General features: G+C 40.8%; 1 protein-coding gene across 14 annotated transcripts in view; it reads left to right on the top strand.

Annotated features, from left to right (window-relative positions):
* SFI1 (SFI1 centrin binding protein) overlaps window positions 1–19365 on the top strand; it is a 97076-nt gene that overhangs the window by 19870 nt on the left and 57841 nt on the right. For 13 of the 14 annotated variants that reach the window (XM_078060738.1, XM_078060743.1, XM_078060736.1 and 10 more), the window contains 4 exons: window positions 1286–1459; window positions 3504–3575; window positions 12113–12223; window positions 17139–17233. In XM_078060738.1, coding sequence (XP_077916864.1) covers window positions 1286–1459; window positions 3504–3575; window positions 12113–12223; window positions 17139–17233 — 452 coding nt within the window. The remainder of the gene's footprint in view (window positions 1–1285; window positions 1460–3503; window positions 3576–12112; window positions 12224–17138; window positions 17234–19365) is intronic. The other variant, XM_078060744.1, reaches the window with a different exon arrangement.

Raw genomic sequence — 19365 nt, 5'->3', positions numbered from 1 at the left:
GGGTTGTGAGATCAAGCCCCATGTCAGGCTCCATGCTGAGCGCTGTGTGTGGAGCCTGCTTGAGATTCTCTTTCTCTCTCTCCCTTTGCCCCTCGTCTGTTCTCTCTCTCTCTTTCTCGAATAGAATAGAATAAAAAAATAAAACAATTCTCAGAATAGTTTATGTGATGAGATTGTCATGAATTTTTCTTTACATTTTGGTAGAACTTGACAGCAAGACCATCTAGGCCTGAGGATTTTGTTGCGGGAAGGTTTTTACTACTGTTTATTTTTGCTAATGGTTATTGGACTGTTCACATTTTATACTTCTTGTGTAGTTTTGATAAGTTTTAGTTTCTTAGCTATTTATCCATTTTACCTATATCTTCAAATTTATTTTTATTGAGTTGTTTACAATATTTCTTAGGATCTGTAATGATGTGTTTCCCCCCTAATACTGGTTTTTGGCTTTTTCTCTCTCTCTCTGATCAGTTTCATTGACTTTTTGTCAATTTTATCAGTGTTTTTAAAGAACTCACTTTCCTTTTTGCTCTTCTCTGTTATGTTTGTTTTCCATTCATGCAAAAAAGAATTAACATTGCAGGCCTGAGACTGCTATCCTTAGAAAGTCCTGCTTACAAGGTTGGCCTTTGACTGGTGTCTAGAAACTTAGATTTCAGGAGGGTTCTCACCGTTCCCTGACTGATAAGGGTAGTTAACTGTGCCTGAACTGTTTGTGCAATTTGTTTTATACTGAGCACCTGCTCTCCTTCTAGAAATCTAGAATTTTGGTATGTGATAGGCAGAGGGTGCCTGTAGGACCATCCCCCAGTAAGAACTTTGGCCACTGAGTCTCTAATAAGCTTCCCTGGTAGACAACATTTCATATGTGTTCACATAATTCGGTGCTGGGGGAATTAACGGTATCCTACATGACTCCACCATTGGAAGCACGCACCTGATTTCCGGCAGCCTTTGCCCCATGCGCCTATTCTCTTTACTGATTTTGCTTTATGCCCTCCTGCTGTAATAAATGATAGCCATGAGTGCAACTATATGCTAAGTCCTGTGAGCCCTTCGATCTAATCATCACTGAATCTAGGGGGTAGCCTTAGGGATGTTGGACACACCATTGTGAATGGCAGGTATTTCTATCAGAGACTGAGCTGCTTATTGTCCTTGAAGCATAGTTACTATCAGTCTGTCTCATTGAGCTTATCTATTTCACTTGTTTATTAAAAGATATTTGCATCACATGCAGAGATAATTTGATTCTCTCCTTTCCCCATTGCTCCTCAAATTTAAGGTCTTTTAAGGATGGTGCAGTTAAGAAAACTTATCCTCCAAAGATACTGGCCAACCAGAAGTCTTCTGCCTTCTCTGGGATGCGGAGTGAGATACCTAGTGCCAGTCATCCAGTTCAGTATCATGCCTCACGTGGTTGGACCCAAAGGAACCGGTTACGAGAGTTGCGTATCAGGTGAGCTTGCAAGTTGTCACCTGCCTGCAGTGGCTTTTCCATTGTTCTCCCCTGGTGAAAATGAGGGGATGATTCCTATTCTTCTGTCTCAATTAGTTGGAGACTTTGATGCCTACTCTTCGTGGCAGGATGTTCAGAAGAAAACGATATTTGGGAATCTGCACACTTAAAGTCTGTCATTCTGTGTTTTCATTCACATTCTCTAGTTGTACCCACACTGTGTAAGCTATAAAGAGTCTTCCAGAAAAAGTCCAAACATAGTCTGAGAAAAATTGTCATTTTCCACTACTTTTGATTAGGTCTATCAAAGGCATTCATTTATTCATTCAACAAAATTTTTTTTTAAAGATTTTATTTATTTGAGAGCAAGAGAGAGAGAAGAGAGAAAGAAAGTGAGAGAGAGCACAAGCAGGGGGAGCAGTAGAGGGAAAGGGAGAAGCAGGCTCTCTGCTGAGCAGGGAGCCCGATGCCGGGCTCGATCCCAGGTCCCTGGGATCATGACCTGAGCCAAAGGCAGACGCTTAACCAACTGAGCCACCCAGGCACCCTCAACAAAAATTTATCAGGCTTTCTCTTCCTTGGCGCTGCCTGAGGAGGCACTAGATATGTCAAAATTAAGTGCAATTGGAGGAAACCCAGAGGCATTGACAGTAGGGTGCACAGAAGATTCAAGGGCCAGATCTTGATGCCCAACATACGTTACGGGAGCAACAAGAATACCAAGCACATGCTGCCCAGTGGCTTCTGGAAGTTCCTAGTCCACAGCGTCAAGGAGGTTGAAGTGGTGAGGATGTGCAACAAATCTTATGGTGCAGGGATTGGTCACAGTGTCTCCTCTAAGAACCACAAAGCCACTGTGGAAAGAGCAGCCCACCTGACCATCAGAGCCACCAATCCCAATGCCAGGCTGCGCAGCAAAGAAAATGAATAGACAGCTTCTGTACACATTGTGTTTGTGTTAATGAAACCATAAAACTACAAAAAAATTTTTATCAGGTGCCTACTTGGCTAGGTGTTGTGCTAGATGCTGAGCATACAAGGTGAATAAGACATTCCTGGCCTATGACCTCATGAAAGCTTAAAATCATGTCGGCTTAACAGACTGTTAAGTCACACCAGGAAAGCATGATAAATGCTATAAGATGAGAGGATGTGGTGCTGTAGGCCCACATGGCTAGATCAGCCCCACTAGTGCAGCCAGAGGACCTTCCTGGAGGAAGTGGGGTTTAGGATGAGTCCTAAAGGTTAATGTAAGAATAAGCCAGATAAAGGGTAGGAGGAAGAAGAGTGTTCCAAGCTGAACCTGGAGACAAACTGGCCAAGACAAGCCACCTTTTTTGTGTGTGTACCAGGCACTGTGCTAGGTACTTGGGATCCTATAAGACATGGTCCCCATTCTCAGGGCCTCACAGTGCAGAGGGAACAACAGGTCCCCTGTGAGCTGATTACTGTGATTTGGTGTCATAACATTATATTTACTAACGGTTGGATCAGAGTGTTGAGGGTACAAGGCTACTCACCGTGTTTGGGTTGGGGAAGGTCCAGGAAGGCTTTACATAGGAGCAAGCATTGAAGATGAGCCTTGACAGGTAAGTGGGCATTTGCTAGGTGTTTTAGGCAGTAAGAATCATACGAATAAAAGCATTATCATGTACTTCCTTTTCCTCAACTCTGAAGTCTTCAGTGACAAAAGACTTTATATTGAAAATATTTTTCAAAAATAATCGGCTTGGGGGGTGCCTGGCTGGCTCAGTCGGTAGAGCATAGGACTCTTGATCTCAGGGTTGTGAGTTGGAGCCCTATAATGAGGGTAGAGATTACTTATAAAAATAAAAATAATAAAAACAATCTGCTTGATCTTGGCTTTATAAATCTGTCCCATCCTATGCTCTATTTGATGCAAGATTAGCTGTGATTCACCTTTTGACTCATGCTAGCATCTCTCCCCAGGGGACCTTAGTTTCCCTCTGCTTTCCAGAAAATTGATGAAATAAGTCAAATGGAGTTTTAAAATGTGTATATATCCTTTCTTTCCTTCTTTCAGATGCGTGGCCAGGAAGTTCTTATATTTGTGGATTCGAATGACCTTTGGAAGAGTATTTCCCTCTAAAGCCAGGTAGTATTAGCTCAGAACACCAAACTTCTCTGAGTTCATTCTAGGTTTTTGTTTTGTATTAAGCCCATGTGTAACCTTTGTTATGGTATGTGTTACATTCTTCCCCTCCCCACACCCCCCCAAGCCTCCAGCAGGCATATGATATAATGGTCATCTAACATATATTAGTTTGATCAAATGAATGTGTGAAGGAATCCTAAGTAAACCAGGATGGCTAAGACCCTCTCTGAAAAGAAATATTTGCCCAGAAGTAGATAACCTCTTTCAGGGCACTGTCGAGACTGACCACATTGACTTGATCCTAGGGCAGAACCTGGGGAAAAAGTTGGCATTGGCAAGGGGAGTGAAATTTTAGTCGAGAGAATGTGTACGGGCCACTGCCCCCTACTGCAGGTTTTGGTTAAAATTGCTTCAGCGGCAGCACAAAAGAGCGAAGAGCTGATGCAATGGGGAGCCACCAGGGTCAAGGACACATGCAGGAGCTGGTGGGTTTGGAGAGAAGCAGCCAGTGTAGGGTAGATTTCAGAGGAAGAATTGGCAGCCACTGACATGAAGGCATTTTTAAATTTTTTTATTTTTTATTTTTAAAGATTTTATTTATTTATTTGAGAGAGAGAGAGAGAGCACATGAGAGGGGGGAGGGTCAGAGGGAGAAGCAGACTCCCTGCTGAGCCAGGAGCCCGATGTGGGACTCTATCCCGGGACTCCAGGATCATGACCTGAGCCAAAGGCAGTTGCTCAACCAACTGAGCCACCCAGGCGCCCCTGTAGGCATTTTTTTAAAAAGGGAAATGTTGTGGGTTCTTAAGCCCTCAACTCTTCCCTTACTACAAACTTTCTTGTTTCATTTTTCTAACATTGTGGCTTTCCTAATCTGGAACATCATCCAAATCTTTTCATTCAAAGTCTTTTAAGCAAATTTGGCCTGTGGATGTCCCCTGCAATCTGTGTGCATACCCTGTGGGGGTCTGTGCTGTTCCCATCTCCTTGGTGCGGCTTTGCCAGTGAAGCTTCCAGGGTGGCAGCAGTCCATCCAGCCGCACATGTTAGGCAGAGTTCACCTCTGCTTCTCCTTCTTCTCCTGGACCTTGGCCCTGTCCTTTTTCACTTCCTCGGTAGCTTTTCAGTACCTTCAAATAAAGTTGTTGTTTTTTAATTCAGTTGAGTATTTTATTTATTCCCCCTCCCCAAACTTTTATTCTTCTTTTAGTGATTGCCCTAAAGAATATAATACGTATCTTTAGTTTATCAGAGTCTAATGTTAATTGGCCCTTTTGCCCTCTTCCCAAACAAGGCAAGGTCCTTAGAACACTTTTAACTCTGTCTGTCCCCCTCCCCACTTATATGCCCTTATTGTAAGGTATTTTAATTCGGTTTATATTTTAAAATCTGCAAAACATTTATTTTTTCTTGTTTTATACAGCTAATATTCATTTAGATTTAGTCACATATTTACCCTTCCTGTTTTTTTCTTCCCCCCTATGTCTCCAGGTTTCCATCTGTGATTATTTTCCTTCTGTCATTGGAATATCCTCATCATTTGCTTTAGAATAGATCTGCTTGTGATGAATTCTCTCAGATTTTGTCAAAAAAATGTTTTTATTTCACTTTCGTTTTTGAAGGATATTTCACTGCATAGAGAAATTTAGGTTGCCAGTTTTTTCCCCAGCGTTTTGAAGATATTTCATTGTCTTAAGACTTCCATTTGTAAGTCGTTAGTCTAATTATTGCTGTTTTGAAGATTCATTATCTTATTTTTCAGAGTTTTAATATGATATGGCTGGGTGTGGATTTCTTTTCTTTTTTTTAAAAGATTTTATTTATTTGTCAGAGAGAGAGCGCACTAGAGAGCACAAGCAGGGGGGAGCAGCAGGCAGAGGGAGAAGCAGGCTTCCCACTGAGCAAGGAGCCCAATGCGGGACTTGATCCCAGGACCCTGGGATCATGACCCCAGCCGAAGGCAGACTCTTAACCAACCCCGGCATCCCTGGATTTATTTTCTTAAAGTCTTTTAGCTCATTCTGAGGTAATAGGTGACAGGGTTTTGTATTTTTGCTTTGTTTTGTGGACACATCTTTCCTTCATACTTTCTTTATCTATAGGCACGTTATTCTCCTTTTCCTTTTCCACACAATAACTTTGTATAGGATCTGACTTCAAATATTTTGTTGTTATTTTTTTTTTTTTAAGATTTTATTTATTTATTTGACACGGAGTGAGCACAAGCAGGGGGAGTGGCAGGCAGGCAGAGAGGTAGAAGCAGACTCCTCACTGAGCAGGGAGCCCGATGTGGGACTTCATCCCAGGACCCTGAGATCATGACCTGAGCTGAAGGCAGATGCTTAACGACTGAGCCACCCAGGCATCCCTTGTTGCTCATTTTTATGTGGAATTGATCTTTCTGAACTTTTTAGAGTGAGGCAAGATCAGTTAACTTTCCTATTTCACAGAGCTCCCACTTCTGTCTCATTTGTAGTATTAAAAAATATGGCAGCTTGCTCTATGGGATATCCTGGTTCTATTCCCCTAAAACACTTGGTCTGATTCTCTCTTTCCTTGTCTCTCTTGTCTGTCTCTTGCTCAATTTCTATTCTACTTCCAGCAGTTTTTCCTCATTTTGAAGCTCTGGCCTAAAAGGGAGCCTGGCATGTTGGTTCTGAGACTAGGGGCAGGACTGCTCCAACTGTTTCAATTCTGTCTACATTAGCCCTGGTAGTGGGAAGGAGAAAACTCAGATTCAGCTGCTAGTCTCACATGGGGCCTCTGCACTTTGCAGTGACTACTTATTGGCTGTTTTGGGGTTTTCCCATTCTCAGGTTCCTTAGATGCCACCCTCATTGCTCCTTCTTCCTCCTGTAGAAATGTTAATACCATGCAGGTCTTTTGACTATGGATGGTTTGTCTTCACCTGCTTGCATTTTGGTTTCATGGGGATACCTTGTCCCATGGTTTTGTTGTAATTGATACATGAATTTTTGGTTTTGCTACATGGTTGCTGTGTGTGTTTTATGGGGATTCAGGGACTGGAAAACTATGTTGTCCACTCCACTATCTTCCCCAAGTTCTTTTCCTACTTATTTTTATTTAACTTAATATTTGACTCATATTTAACTAGAAATGTTTGTTTAAGTAATACCCATTTATAGTCACAGTATTTGGGAAATGCTGATTATATTAGAAATGCATTTGACTAAGTAAGAGAAAGTCTCACAGTGGCTTTAACAAATTGGGATTTGCTTTTTCTCATAAGCAGTTTGGAGGTTGGTCTTGGTTTAGCTGCTCAGGGAGGCCATCAAAGACTCAGGCTTTCAGTACCTTTCGAGTTCACCATTTTTAACATATGGCCCTTTGTCCTCAGAGATGACACTGCATAGTTGCAAAATGACTGTCTGTTTTACACAGGAAGGAGTAGGGAAGGGTGGTGTCAGATCTGTCTTTTACTCGGGAAAACAAAACTTTCCTGGAAACCCTCAGCTGCATTCTGCTCTGCCTCATTGTCCAGAGCTGTGTCACTGGCTGCCTTTTGCCACATTACATGAAAAAAAGACCAAAACAAACAAAAAAGCAAACATGTCCAACCCAAGCTTTTTTTCCCAGCCTCCTCTGCAGCAGATGCCCGTGAGGAGGCAGGGGCCTGACAGTGGGTGTTGGGTTAGCCGGTGACCGATGTCTGCCATACTGCTTTAAAATCATCCCCTTATAATCTTTACTTTCTTTGCTCTTGACTGGTAGCAGGGTCTGGAGGAAAGATACTGGACTGGAATTTGGGAGACCTGAGTTTTGGTCCTAGCCCAGACCCTAGCTAATTGTTTGATCTGGGGATAAGTTATGGCTCTGGGCCTGAGTTTCTCAAATTGTAAAGTGAGAGAGTAAGAATACTGCTTGTTCTCTAAGCATCTACCAGAATTAGAATTCTGATACTGTGTTGACTTAGAAATTTAGGATATTTTTTTTTTTCGCCCCAAGTTGTAATCTCTCTCTTTTTTTTAAAGATTTTATTTATTTATTTGACAGAGAGAGACACAGCGAGAGAGGGAACACAGCAGGGGGAGTGGGAGAGGGAGAAGCAGGCTTCCCGCCAAGCAGGAGCCCGATGCGGGGCTCGATCCCAGGACCCTGGGATCATGACCTGAGCTGAAGGCAGACCCTTAACGACTGAGCCACCCAGGCGCCCCTGTAATCTCTTTTTAAATCAAGTGGGTTGTTTGTTCCTTTGGGGAAGATTGGACATGTTTGCTTTTTTGTTTGTTTTGGTCTTTTTTTCATGTAATTTATTCCTCAGGTTTAGGAATATTAGAGGAGAATTAATTCATACCAGAAAATGCAGAATAATGCCTTTATGTTCTTGGAGATTGTTTTAACTTTTATAAAATGGCATTGTTTTATTATTAGTAAACTGAGCCAAAATGACCATCGAATTAGTAGGGCAAAAATAATGCAGTATATGTCCAATATAAGGTAGTCTTAAATATGAGGTAGTCACCTATTTTCCTGAAGAGAAGATCTGAACAAAGTTTTTTTGGTTAACTTGAGAAGTAGGTAAAGCAGTCAGGTCCTTCTACAGTATTTAATTCATCAAGATTTCTTCCTCATTCTTATCTAATGGCCTTGCTTCCTATTTTCTTAATAGAAACAACAGAAGAGGGGCATCTGGGTGGCTCAGTTGGTTAAGCATCTGCCTTCTACTCAGGTCATGATCTCAGGGTCCTGGGATGGAGCCCCGCATCAGGCTCCCTGTTCAGCGGGGAGTCTGCTTCTCCCTCTCCCTCTGCCCCTGCTCGTGTGCTTTCTCTCTCACTCACTCTGTCTCTCAAATAAATAAATAAAATCTTAAAAAAAGAAAGAAACAGAGGAAACCCACACAAGCTCCCTCCCTCACATCCATGCACCACCAACATCTGTCACTGTGGAAGCTGCTTTCTCTACCATTAGGCAGGTGAACTGTCCTTGCTCTCATCTGCGGCAAAATCCTTGGCTTTTGCACTGTTTCCTTTGTGCCTACTCAAGGGCATTACTCTAGCAGTTTTTTTCTCTTTTCTGCATCAGTTTTTTGCCATTTACTGGATCATTTGCACCAGCATATACCCTTACTTCTCTCAATCTGAAAAAAAAAAATCTGACCATACGTTCCTCCTGCAGCTAGCACTCCATCTCTTTGCTCCCCTTTACATCAACTCCCCTGGCCATACTCTATCTCCAACACGTATTGTAGTCTTTCTTAAATCCATCCCACTAGTCTTTAGATTCTACCCCTCCACCAAAATTGTTTTCGTTGAGGTCACTACATCATAATTTTTTGAGGTTAATGTAGCAATTTGTTTTTAAGATTTTTGCTTATATTGTCTGTTTCTCCTGAGCCCCCTTTTTCTCTGTGCTTTTGGTCACTGTCTCATATGGGAACCTTTCCCTGAATGTGAAAAGATCTTTTTATTGTCTGTTCATATTTAAGAGTTAGGCACTAAAATGCTAATTTTGGAAGCTTTTCTATGTATGCACAGGGACTTGTAAATTGAAAGCTTTACTTTGGTTTTGAGGCAGAGACCAGACAGTTTCACTGGGGAACCTCCAGCTGTCAGTATCTAAAAGCCTTTTCCCATGGGGCACCTGGGTGGCTCAGTAGGTTAAGCGTCTGCTTGGGCTCAGTCACGATCCCAGAGTGCTGGGATCAAGCCCCACATCAGGCTCCCTGCTCAGCGGGGAGTCTGCTTCTCTCTATCCCTCTGCCGCTCCCCCTGCTTGTGCACTCTCTCTCAAATAAATAAAATCTTTAAAAAATAATAATAAAAGCCTTTCCCTTAGGCTGATCAGTTTTCCCCAGACGAGAACAATCCTCCAAACTCCTTCTAGGGTTGAGCGGCTTGGAGGTGGATGGTGGTGGTTATAAGCTTGGCTGTAGGCAGAGGAGAGGGAATGTGGGGGGGTCTCACTGTTGAGTATGTGGACTCTGTTGAAGACCCTCTCCAGAGCTCTGCCTGGTATCCTGCAGTCCAGTGGCCCTCTGTTCAGCCTTTCCAGAGAGAAACCTGAGTCTCTGCTTGGGTGAATAACAGGACCTAGGGGCCTAACTGCTGCTTATGCCCAAGCTTGCCAACAATCCTATGTTTTCATCTCCAGCCGGGGCTCCCCTGTTCCTGATGCCTCATGTTCCCCACCTTTCTGATGTCTGTGCCACCAGCTGGTTGCTCCTTGATTCCCTCAGCACAGGACCTTTAGTTGTTCCTCTGCTTTCTCTGATCTGTTGGTTCTGTTGCTACTCGCCTGCCTGCTCTCTAGCATCTAAAATTTTTTTTTTTTTTTCAGATTTTATTTATTTGACAGAGAGAGCACAAGCAGAGGGAACAGCAAGCAGAGGGAGAGGGAGAAGCAGGCTCCCCGCTGAGCAGGGAGCCCGATGCAGGACTCGATCCCAGGACCCTGGGATCACGACCCGAGCTGAAGGCAGCCGCTTAACCAACTGAGCCACCCAGGCGTCCCCTTAGCATCTAAAATTTGTTGACATCTCTTGTCTACCATCATTGCTCCTATTCCCCGTCTTTATGGGCATACACCTTTCGAAATATCTATGCTGTTATTTTAGTGGGGTTTGGGGAAGAGAAGGAGGTAGATGGACAGTAGTAGATGGGAGAAGGAAGTACATATGCAAATGCAAGTGGTTCTTTTCCATTACAATTTTTTTTTTAAAGATTTTATTCATTTGAGATACAGAGATACAGAGAGAGAGAGAGATCACGAGCAGGGAGAGAGGCAGAGGGAGAGGGAGAAGCAGGCTCCCTGCTGAGCCAGGAGCCTGATGTGGGGCTCGATCCCAGGATCCTGGGATCATGACCCGAGCTGAAGGCAGACACTTAACCATCTGAGCCACCCAGGCACCCCAAATTTCTTTTTTTTTTAAAGATTTTATTTATTTATTTGACAGAGAGAGACACAGCAAGAGAGGGAACACAAGCAGGGAGAGCAGGAGAGGGAGAAGCAGGCTTCCCATGGAGCAGGGAGCCCGATGTGGGGCTCGATCCCAGAACCCTGGGATCATGACCTGAGCCGAAGGCAGCAGCTTAATGACTGAGCCACCCAGGCGCCCCTTTTCCATTAAAATTTTTAAAAATCATGAGCAAAGTTGTTTAAAAAATTTTTCAAGCTATAGACACGTGTAATAGGAAACAGCAGTCTCCTATAATCTCTCCCTGAAAGATAACCACTGGTAATAGTTTGGTATACTGGAAACCTTTTCAGGCTTTTAATATGTATAATATAATCATTTATATATGTACACACAGTGCATGTATATACACACAGATAAGTTTTTATGTATGTATACAAATATGTGTTCATACATTATATACATATGTAAATATATTTAAATTGGGTATGTATTATGTTAATTCCAACATATGGGTACTGGAAATACAAAAAAATTAATATTTAAAAATGGTGTCATACATACTATGAGGTAGCTTTATCTTTTCACCTAACACCTTCTCTGGAACATCTCTCCATTTCAGTATCACTTAGCTCTACTTCATAAAAAATGACTAGGTGGCATTGATTGAATTTAACCTATCCCCTTTTAAGGGGCATTTGTTGTAATTTTCTCTCTCTTTTTTTTATTATGAACAATAGTGAAGTGAATTTCCTCATGTATATTTTTGCTAGCTAGTCTTTTAGAAACCATGAGTGCTGAGGAGGAAGAACATGTTAGTAACCTGTAGAACCATGAATAGAAATTCAAAGTGACTGGCAGGCACAGAGTTCTTGAGTTATCAGTCACCTCGAACCGTGCCTGTTAGCATCAACACAATCTGCCATTGCTCTTGTTTTCTTTATATCGCCTTTGGCCCCTCTTTATTTCCTCTACCTCCCTTTGGCTGTTTTTATAACTCCTCTGGCCAGATTTCAGTTAAACTAATATGCTCTGTTCCTGTAAGTACTAGGAATACCATTGGGCATTTGCTTATAATTTTTAATCTCCTGTATATGTAAATGGGAAGTGTAGCTACCACTTTTTACTAATCAAAAATATTTTTAGTCTGATGAAGGGAGAAAAAACTGGATAATAATTCTCAACTCGCTTGTGGTATTTGGAAAGTCAGATTTTTATTTTACTTTAACCTCTTTAATTGGTAAGATCTATAGTATAACATTTTTTAGCTTTCTTTCTAATTTAAGTCGTTCTGATCTGAAAAATACCTGTTTTTATTCTATTCTGCTGTTGTCAAATAATGAGCCATGGGGGCGCCTGGGTGGCTCAGTCATTAAGCGTCTGCCTTTGGCTCGGGTCATGATCCCAGGGTCCTGGGATCGAGGGATCGAGCCCGGCATCAGTCTCCCTGCTCCGCAGGAAGCCTGCTTCTCCCTGCCCCCCTGCTTGTGTTCCCTCTCTTGCTGTGTCTCTCTGTGTCAAATAAATAAAATCTTAAAAAAAAAAAAATAATGAGCCATGCTTTTCTATGAGAAAGTAAAGGCAATATGAAACTAATTTGGAAATAAATATCAGCTCCCACATCACCATGGATCTCTGTGATTTTTGTTCATTGCTGAAGGTTTTACTATGAGCAAAGAATACTTCGGAAGGTCTTTGAAGAATGGAAAGAAGAGTGGTGGGTTTTCCAGCGAGAGTGGAAACTCTGTGTTCGAGCAGACTGTCACTACAGGTCAGGTTTCATGTTATATTACTTTAATTTTACTGATACACATTATGAAATAGTTACTTGTTAGCATGTTTCTAGTCAAAAGGAGAAAGTATTTTTGTTGTTTGTTTGTTTTCCAAAGATTCACTTATTTATTTGAGGGAGAGAGAAAAAGTGTGAGCAGGGGGAGGGGCAGAGAGAGAGGGAGAGAATCTCAAGCAGACTGCCCACTGATCAGGGAGCCTGGCATGCGGCCCCATCCAATGACCCTGAGATCATGACCTGAGTCAAAGTCAGGAGTTGGACGCTCAACCGATTGAGCCACCCAGGCACCCCAAAAGAAAAAAGTTTTTTGCCTCCAGTTTTGTTGAGATATAATTGACGTATATCACTGTATGGGTCTTAGATGTACAGCATAAAGGTTTGACTTGTGAAATGATTACCACGGTGAGTTTAGTTAACGTCCATCATCTCCTACAGATACAATAAAAAGAAATGGGAAAAAAAGAAAAAAGCTGGGTGGCTCAGTTGGTTAAGCTCAGGTCGTGATCTCAGGGTCCTGGGATCTGACCCGCATTGGGCTCCCCGCTCAGCAGGGAGTCTGTCCCTCTCCTTCTGCCCCTCCCCCCACTCATGTTCTCTTTGTCTTTCTTTGAAATAAATAAAATTTAAAAAAAAAAACACTTTTTTTTTTGGATATAATGGAAAGTCTTAGGATTTATTCTCTTAACAACTTTCATACATATCATACAGTAGTGGTAACTATAGGCATCATGTTGTACATTTCATCTCCAGTACTTCTCTATCTTATAATTAGAAGTTTGTACCTTTTGACCACTTTCCTCCAATTCCCTCTCCCACCCCTGCCTCCGGTAAACACAAATCTGATCCTTTTCTATGAGTTTTTTGTGTTTGCTGTTAGATTCCACGTATGAGTGAGATCATACAGTATTTGTCTTTGTCTGACTTAATCACTCGGTATAATGCCTTCAAGGTTCATCCATGCTGCCACAAATGGCAGGATTTCTTTGCTTTTTATCCCATTGTATGTATCTGCCCCAGCGTTATCCATTCACCCATCTGTGGACACTTAGGTTGTTTCCATGTCTTGGCTGTTGTAAATAGTGCTGCTGGGAACATAGGGGTACAAATATCTTTTCGAGTTAGTGTTTTCATTTACATTGGATATATTCCCAGAAGTGAAATTGCCGGGTCATATGGTAGTTTTACTTTTAAATTTTTTGTGGATCCTCCATACTGTTTTCCATAATAGCTGTAGCAATTTACAGTCCCATCAACAGTGCACAAGGGTCCCTTTCTCTACATTCACGCCGGCATTTGATGATGGTCTTGAAAAATGGTCTTGAAAAATGGAAAACAAACCATTTTTGATGATGGTCGTGCTAACAGGTGTGAGGTGATAGCTCCTTGTGGTTTTGATTTGCATTTCCCTAATGACTAGTGATGTTGAGCATCTTTTCATGAACCTGTTGGCCTTTCATATATTTTCTTTGGAAAAATGTCTGTTCAGTTTCTTTGCCTATTTTTTAATTGAATTATTTGGGGGTTTGTTTTTTTTTTTTTTTTTGCCATCGAGTGGTATGAGTTCTTTATATATTTTGGATATTAACCCTTTATCAAATATATGGTTTGCAGATATTTTTTTCCCATTCCATAGATTATCTTTTTCACTTTGTTGATTGTTTCTTTTGCTGTGCAGAAGTTTTTTGGTTTGGTGTAGTCCCATTTGTTTATGTTCTATTTCGTTGCTTGTGCTTTAGGTGTCATTTCAAAAAAATCATTGCTAAGACCCATGTGAAGGAGCTCTTTTCCTGTTTCTTCTTTTAGGAGTTTCATGGTTTCAGGTCTTATATTTAAGTCTTTAATCCACTGCGAGTTAATTTTTGTGAGTGGTTTAAGATGGGGTCTAGTATCATTCTTTTACACGTGAATATTGAATTTTTCCGGCACCATTTTTCAAGGAGATTGTCATTTCTCCATTGAGTAGTCTTGGCTCCTTTGTCAGATATTAGTTGACCATATATACTTGGGTTTGTTCCTGTCCATTGGTGTGTTTTTTCTTTTCTTTTCTTTTTTTTTTATAAAGTAAGATTTTTCTTTTTTTTTTTTAAGATTTTATTTTGTTATTTGTCAGAGAGAGAGAGAGAGAATGAGAGAGCAGCAGGCAGAAGGAGAAGCAGGCTCCCCGCTGAGCAGGGAGCCCGATGCAGGACTCAATCCCAGAACCCTGGGATCACGACCTGAGCTGAAAGCAGACACTTAACTGATTGAGCCACCCAGATGTCCCTCACTGGTGTGTTTTTATGCCAGTACCATACTGCTTTGATTAATACAGCTTTATAGTATAGCTTTAAATGAGGAAGTGTGATGCCTCCTGCTTTGTTCTTCTTTCTCAGAATTGCTTTGGATATTTTGGGTCTTTTGTGGGTCCATGGAAATTTTAGGATTGTTCTACTTCTGTAGAAAATGCCATTGGAATCTTGATAGGGCTTACATTGAATCTATAGATGGATTTTGGTAGTATTGTTTTAATATTTTAGTGATATTAACTAATATTTAATTATGTAATTAAATTACATAATTTAGTAACATTTTAATAATATTAATTTTCCAATCCATGAATGTGGGATACCTTTCCATTTATTTGTGTCTTTGGTTTCTTTTGCCAGTGTTGTGTAGTTTTCAGAAAGAGATCTTTCACCTCCTTGGTTAAATTTATTATAGAATATTTTATTGTTTTTGATGCTATTGTAAATGGAATTGATTTATTTGTTTTTCAGATAGTTCACTGTTCGTGTATGGAAATGCTACTGATTTCTGTGTGTTGATTTTGTATCCTGCAAAGTTGACTGAATTTTTTATTAAATATAATAGTTTTGGGGCTGAGTCTGTAGGATTTTCTATATATAAAATCATGTCACTTACAAATAGAGACAATTTCACTTCTTCCTTTCCCATTCTGATGCCTTTTGTTTGTTTTTCTTGCCTGATTGCTTTGACTAGGACTTCCAGTATTATGTTGAATAGGAGTGGTAAGAGTGGACACTTTTGTCTTGTTCCTGATCTTAGAGGAAAAGCTCTCAGCCTTTCTTCTTTGAGTATGATGTTAGCTGTGGGCTTGTCATATATGGCCTTTATTATATTGAGATATGTTTGGTCTATCCGTAATTTGTTAAATGTCTTTATCATGAGTGATTGTTGAGTTTTGTCAAATGCTTTTTCTGTATCTTTTGAGGTGACCCTGTGATTCTTTTCTTTCATTCTGTTAATGTGATGGATTACATTGATTTGGAGAAGGGTTTTGAATCCTATTCTGTTTTTCTTCAAATTCTTTTTAGAATAAGTAAGATCAAAGCCCTAAATTAAACGCAAGCACATGTGCATGTGGGCACACACACATAGAGACACCTCTTTAAGTAACCATTATGTGTTGGTCATATTAATGGTTTGAAATGGGTTTTCTCACTGACTCTCACTTCTGTATAATTTCTAATTCTGAGAGTGTTCTGTTTTTTTAAAATAATAAGTTGTTTTAATTTTTATTGATTATAGGAGGAAATATATGCCCAGTATGGGACATTAAGAAAATAGAAATAGAGAAAAAACTAAATCTTGACATTAGTACTCCCAGGGATAAGTAGAGGAAAAAGTAAAAATTGGAATTATATCAAATCCACATTTTATACCTTTTTTATACAATAAAAAAATTAATGTATCTTACACAGTATGTCTTTTAAAAATAGCATTTACTCTCATAATCACTTCTTTATTTAGGTTCTTTGGGTCAGGGTTTCTGATTTGTGGATATTTCAGATAAGATAAAGACAATGTTGAATCATTCTAATAAGCTTGTAGAGTATGAAATCAAGTCTTAGGAAATAGGATAGTGAAAATACGGAGGGACTGACAGTCTTAATGTGTATAGTGTATGTATTGAGAAGGAAAAGACAAAGGAAAGGTGTCATTGACCATGTTTAGTGAAAAGGAGAGGTAATGTTTTACATAATGTGGATGATTAAGGTGATAAAGATATGACTGTCACTCTAAATGTCACAGCTTTGTGAATGCTGAAGGTGAAGTTATTCTCAGGTAATTCAAGCCTGTTTTTCCTTAATGATACTGTAAAGTGAGGAGAATGACTCTCCATCAAGGAGAATAGATTTCACTGTGACTATGTGAAATAAGATTTTAGCTTAAGATATAGATATGACTTTTTTGTATCAGAAGCATCCATGTTAATTTCTGAGTACAGAATGGACTGGTTATATTGAATTAGGAGTTTTTTTGGTTTAAAGAAATGCCATTTGGGGCACCTGACTGGCTCAGTCTGTGGAACATGTGACTCGATCTCTGGTTTGTGAGTTCAAGCCCCATGTTGGGTGTAGAGATTATAAATAAATAAACTTTATTTATTTTTAAAGATTTTATTTATTTGACAGAGAGAGAGATCACAAGTAGGCAGACAGTCAGGCAGAGGGAGAGGGAGAAGCAGGCTCCCCGCTGAACACGGAGTCCAATGCAGGGCTCGGTCCCAGGACACCGGGATCATGACCTGAGCCGAAGGCAGACGCTTAACTGACTGAGCTACCCAGGCGCCCCAATAAATAAATAAACTTTAAAAAATAAAGAAAGTAGGGGCACCTGGGTGTCTCAGTCGGTTAAGCGTCTGCCTTCGGCTCAGGTCATGATCCTGGGGTCCTGGGATCAAGCCCCACATCGAGCTCTCTGCTCAAGTGGGGAGCCTGCTTCTCCCTCTCCCTCTACTTGCCACTCCCCCTGCTTGTGAGCTCTCTCTCTCTTTCTTGCTCTCTCTCTTGCTCTCTCTCTGTCAAATAAGTAAATAAAATCTTAAAAAAAAAAAAAGGAAAGAAAGAAAGAAATGCCATTTGCCTTTTTTTTTTTTTTTTTGCCTCCTCAGATATTACTTATACAACCTGATGTTCCAGACCTGGAGGACCTATGTGCATCAGCAGCAGGAGATGAGGACCAAGTACATTAAAGCCGAGAATCATGGTGAGACAAGGAAGTACATGTCTAAAGAAAATGCCTTCATTTATTTGATTTTCTTTTATGAAGACTTAATTTTTTGAGAGCAGTTTTCGTTAGGTTCATAGCACAAAATTAAGGGGAAGATACATATATACTCTTCCCCCATGCATGCGTAGTCTCTCCCACTATGAACATCACTCACCAGAGTGGTACATCTGTTACAGTGAACCCACATCAACACATCATAATCACTCAAAGTCCATAGTTTACACTAGGGTTCACTCTCAGTGTTGTACCTTCTATGGACATGTATCCATTATGGTATCATACAGAGTATTTTCACTGCTCTAAAAATCTGTGCTCTCCCTATTTAGCTCATATCATCCCCCTGGCAACTTTTTTTTTGTTTTAAAGATTTATTTATTTGAGAGAGAGAGAGAGCATGAGTGGGAGGGGCAGAAGGAGAGGGAGAGAGAATCTCAAGCCGACTCTGTGCAGAGCATGGAGCCCAACGCAGGGCTCGATCCCATGACCCCAAGATCATGGCCTGAGCAGAAACCAAGAGTTGGATGTTCAACCGACTGCACCACCTGGGTGCCCATCCAGACGCCCATCTACCCCCACTCCCAGCAACTATTTACTGTCTTCATAGTTGTTCCTTTTCCAGAATGTCATGTAATTGAAATCATATAGTATATAGCCCTTTCAGATTGGCTTCTTTTACTTAGTAATATGCAGTTAAGGTCCCTCCATATCTTTTATGGTTTGATAGCTCATTTCTTTTTTTTTTTTTTTAATGTTATGTTAGTCACCATACATCATTAGTTTTTTGTTTTTTTTTAAAGATTTTATTTATTTATTTGACAGAGAGACACAGCGAGAGAAGGAACATAAGCAGGGGGAGTGGGAGAGGGGAAAGCAGGCTTCCCGCGGAGCAGGGAGCCTGATGCGGGGCTCGATCCCAGGACCCTGGGATCATGACTGAGCCGAAGGCAGACGCTTAACGACTGAGCCACCCAGGCGCCCCACATCATTAGTTTTTCATGTAGTGTTCCATGATTCATTGTTTGTGTATAACGCCCAGTGCTCCATTCAATACATGCCCTCCTTAATACCCATCACCGGGCTAACCCATCCCCCCACCCCCCGCCCCTCTAAAACCCTCAGTTTCTTTCTCAGAGTCCATAGTCTCTCATGGTTCGTCTTCCCCTCCCATTTCCCCCCCTTCATTTTTCCCTTCCTACTATCTTTTTTTTTTTTTTTTAACATATAATGTATTATTTGTTTCAGAGGTACAGGTCTGTGATTCATCAGTCTTACACAATTCACAGCATTCACCATAGCACATACCCTCCCCAATGTCCATCACCCAGCCACCCCATCCCTCCTACCCCCACCACTCCAGCAACCCTCAGTTTGTTTCCTGAGATTAAGAGTTCCTCATATAAGTGAGATCATATGATACTTGTCTTTCTCTGATTGACTTATTTCGCTTAGCATAATACCCTCTAGTTCCATCCACGTTGTGCAAATGGCAAGATTTCGGGTTTTTTATGGCTGCATAATATTCCATTGTGTGTGTGTGTGTGTGTGTGTGTGTGTGTGTGTGTGTGTGTATGGCACATCTTCTTTATCCATTCATCTGTTGGTGGACATATTGGCTCTTTCCATAGTTTGGCGATAGCTCATTTCTTTTTAGTGCTGAATAACATTCCATTGTCTGGATGTACCACAATTTATTTATCCATTTCTAAGAAGGACATCTTGGTTGCTTCCACATTTTGGCAGTTATGAATAAAACTGCTATAAATTTCCATGTGCAGGTTTTTGTATGGACCTAAGTTTTCAGCTCTTTTGGATAAATACCAAGGATTGCAATTGCTGGATCCTATGATAAGACTATGTTTAGTTTTGTAAGAAACTGCCAAACTGTCTTTCAGAGTGGCTGTCCTACTGTGCATTCCCACTAGCAATGAATGAGAGTGTCTGTTGCTCCACATCCTTACCAGCATTTGGTGTTGACAGTGTTCTGGATTTTGGTCATTCTAATAGGTGTGTAGTGGTATCTTGTTTTAATTTGTATTCTCTGATGACATATGATGTGGAGCATCTTTTCATATGCTTATTTGCCATCTGTATATTTTTGCTGAGGTGTT

This window comes from Halichoerus grypus, chromosome 13 (genome assembly GCF_964656455.1).
Source record: "Halichoerus grypus chromosome 13, mHalGry1.hap1.1, whole genome shotgun sequence".
NCBI lineage: Eukaryota > Metazoa > Chordata > Mammalia > Carnivora > Phocidae > Halichoerus > Halichoerus grypus.
The sequence above is the reverse complement of the archived record's forward strand: the minus strand, read 5'-3'. Positions and strand labels throughout refer to the sequence as shown.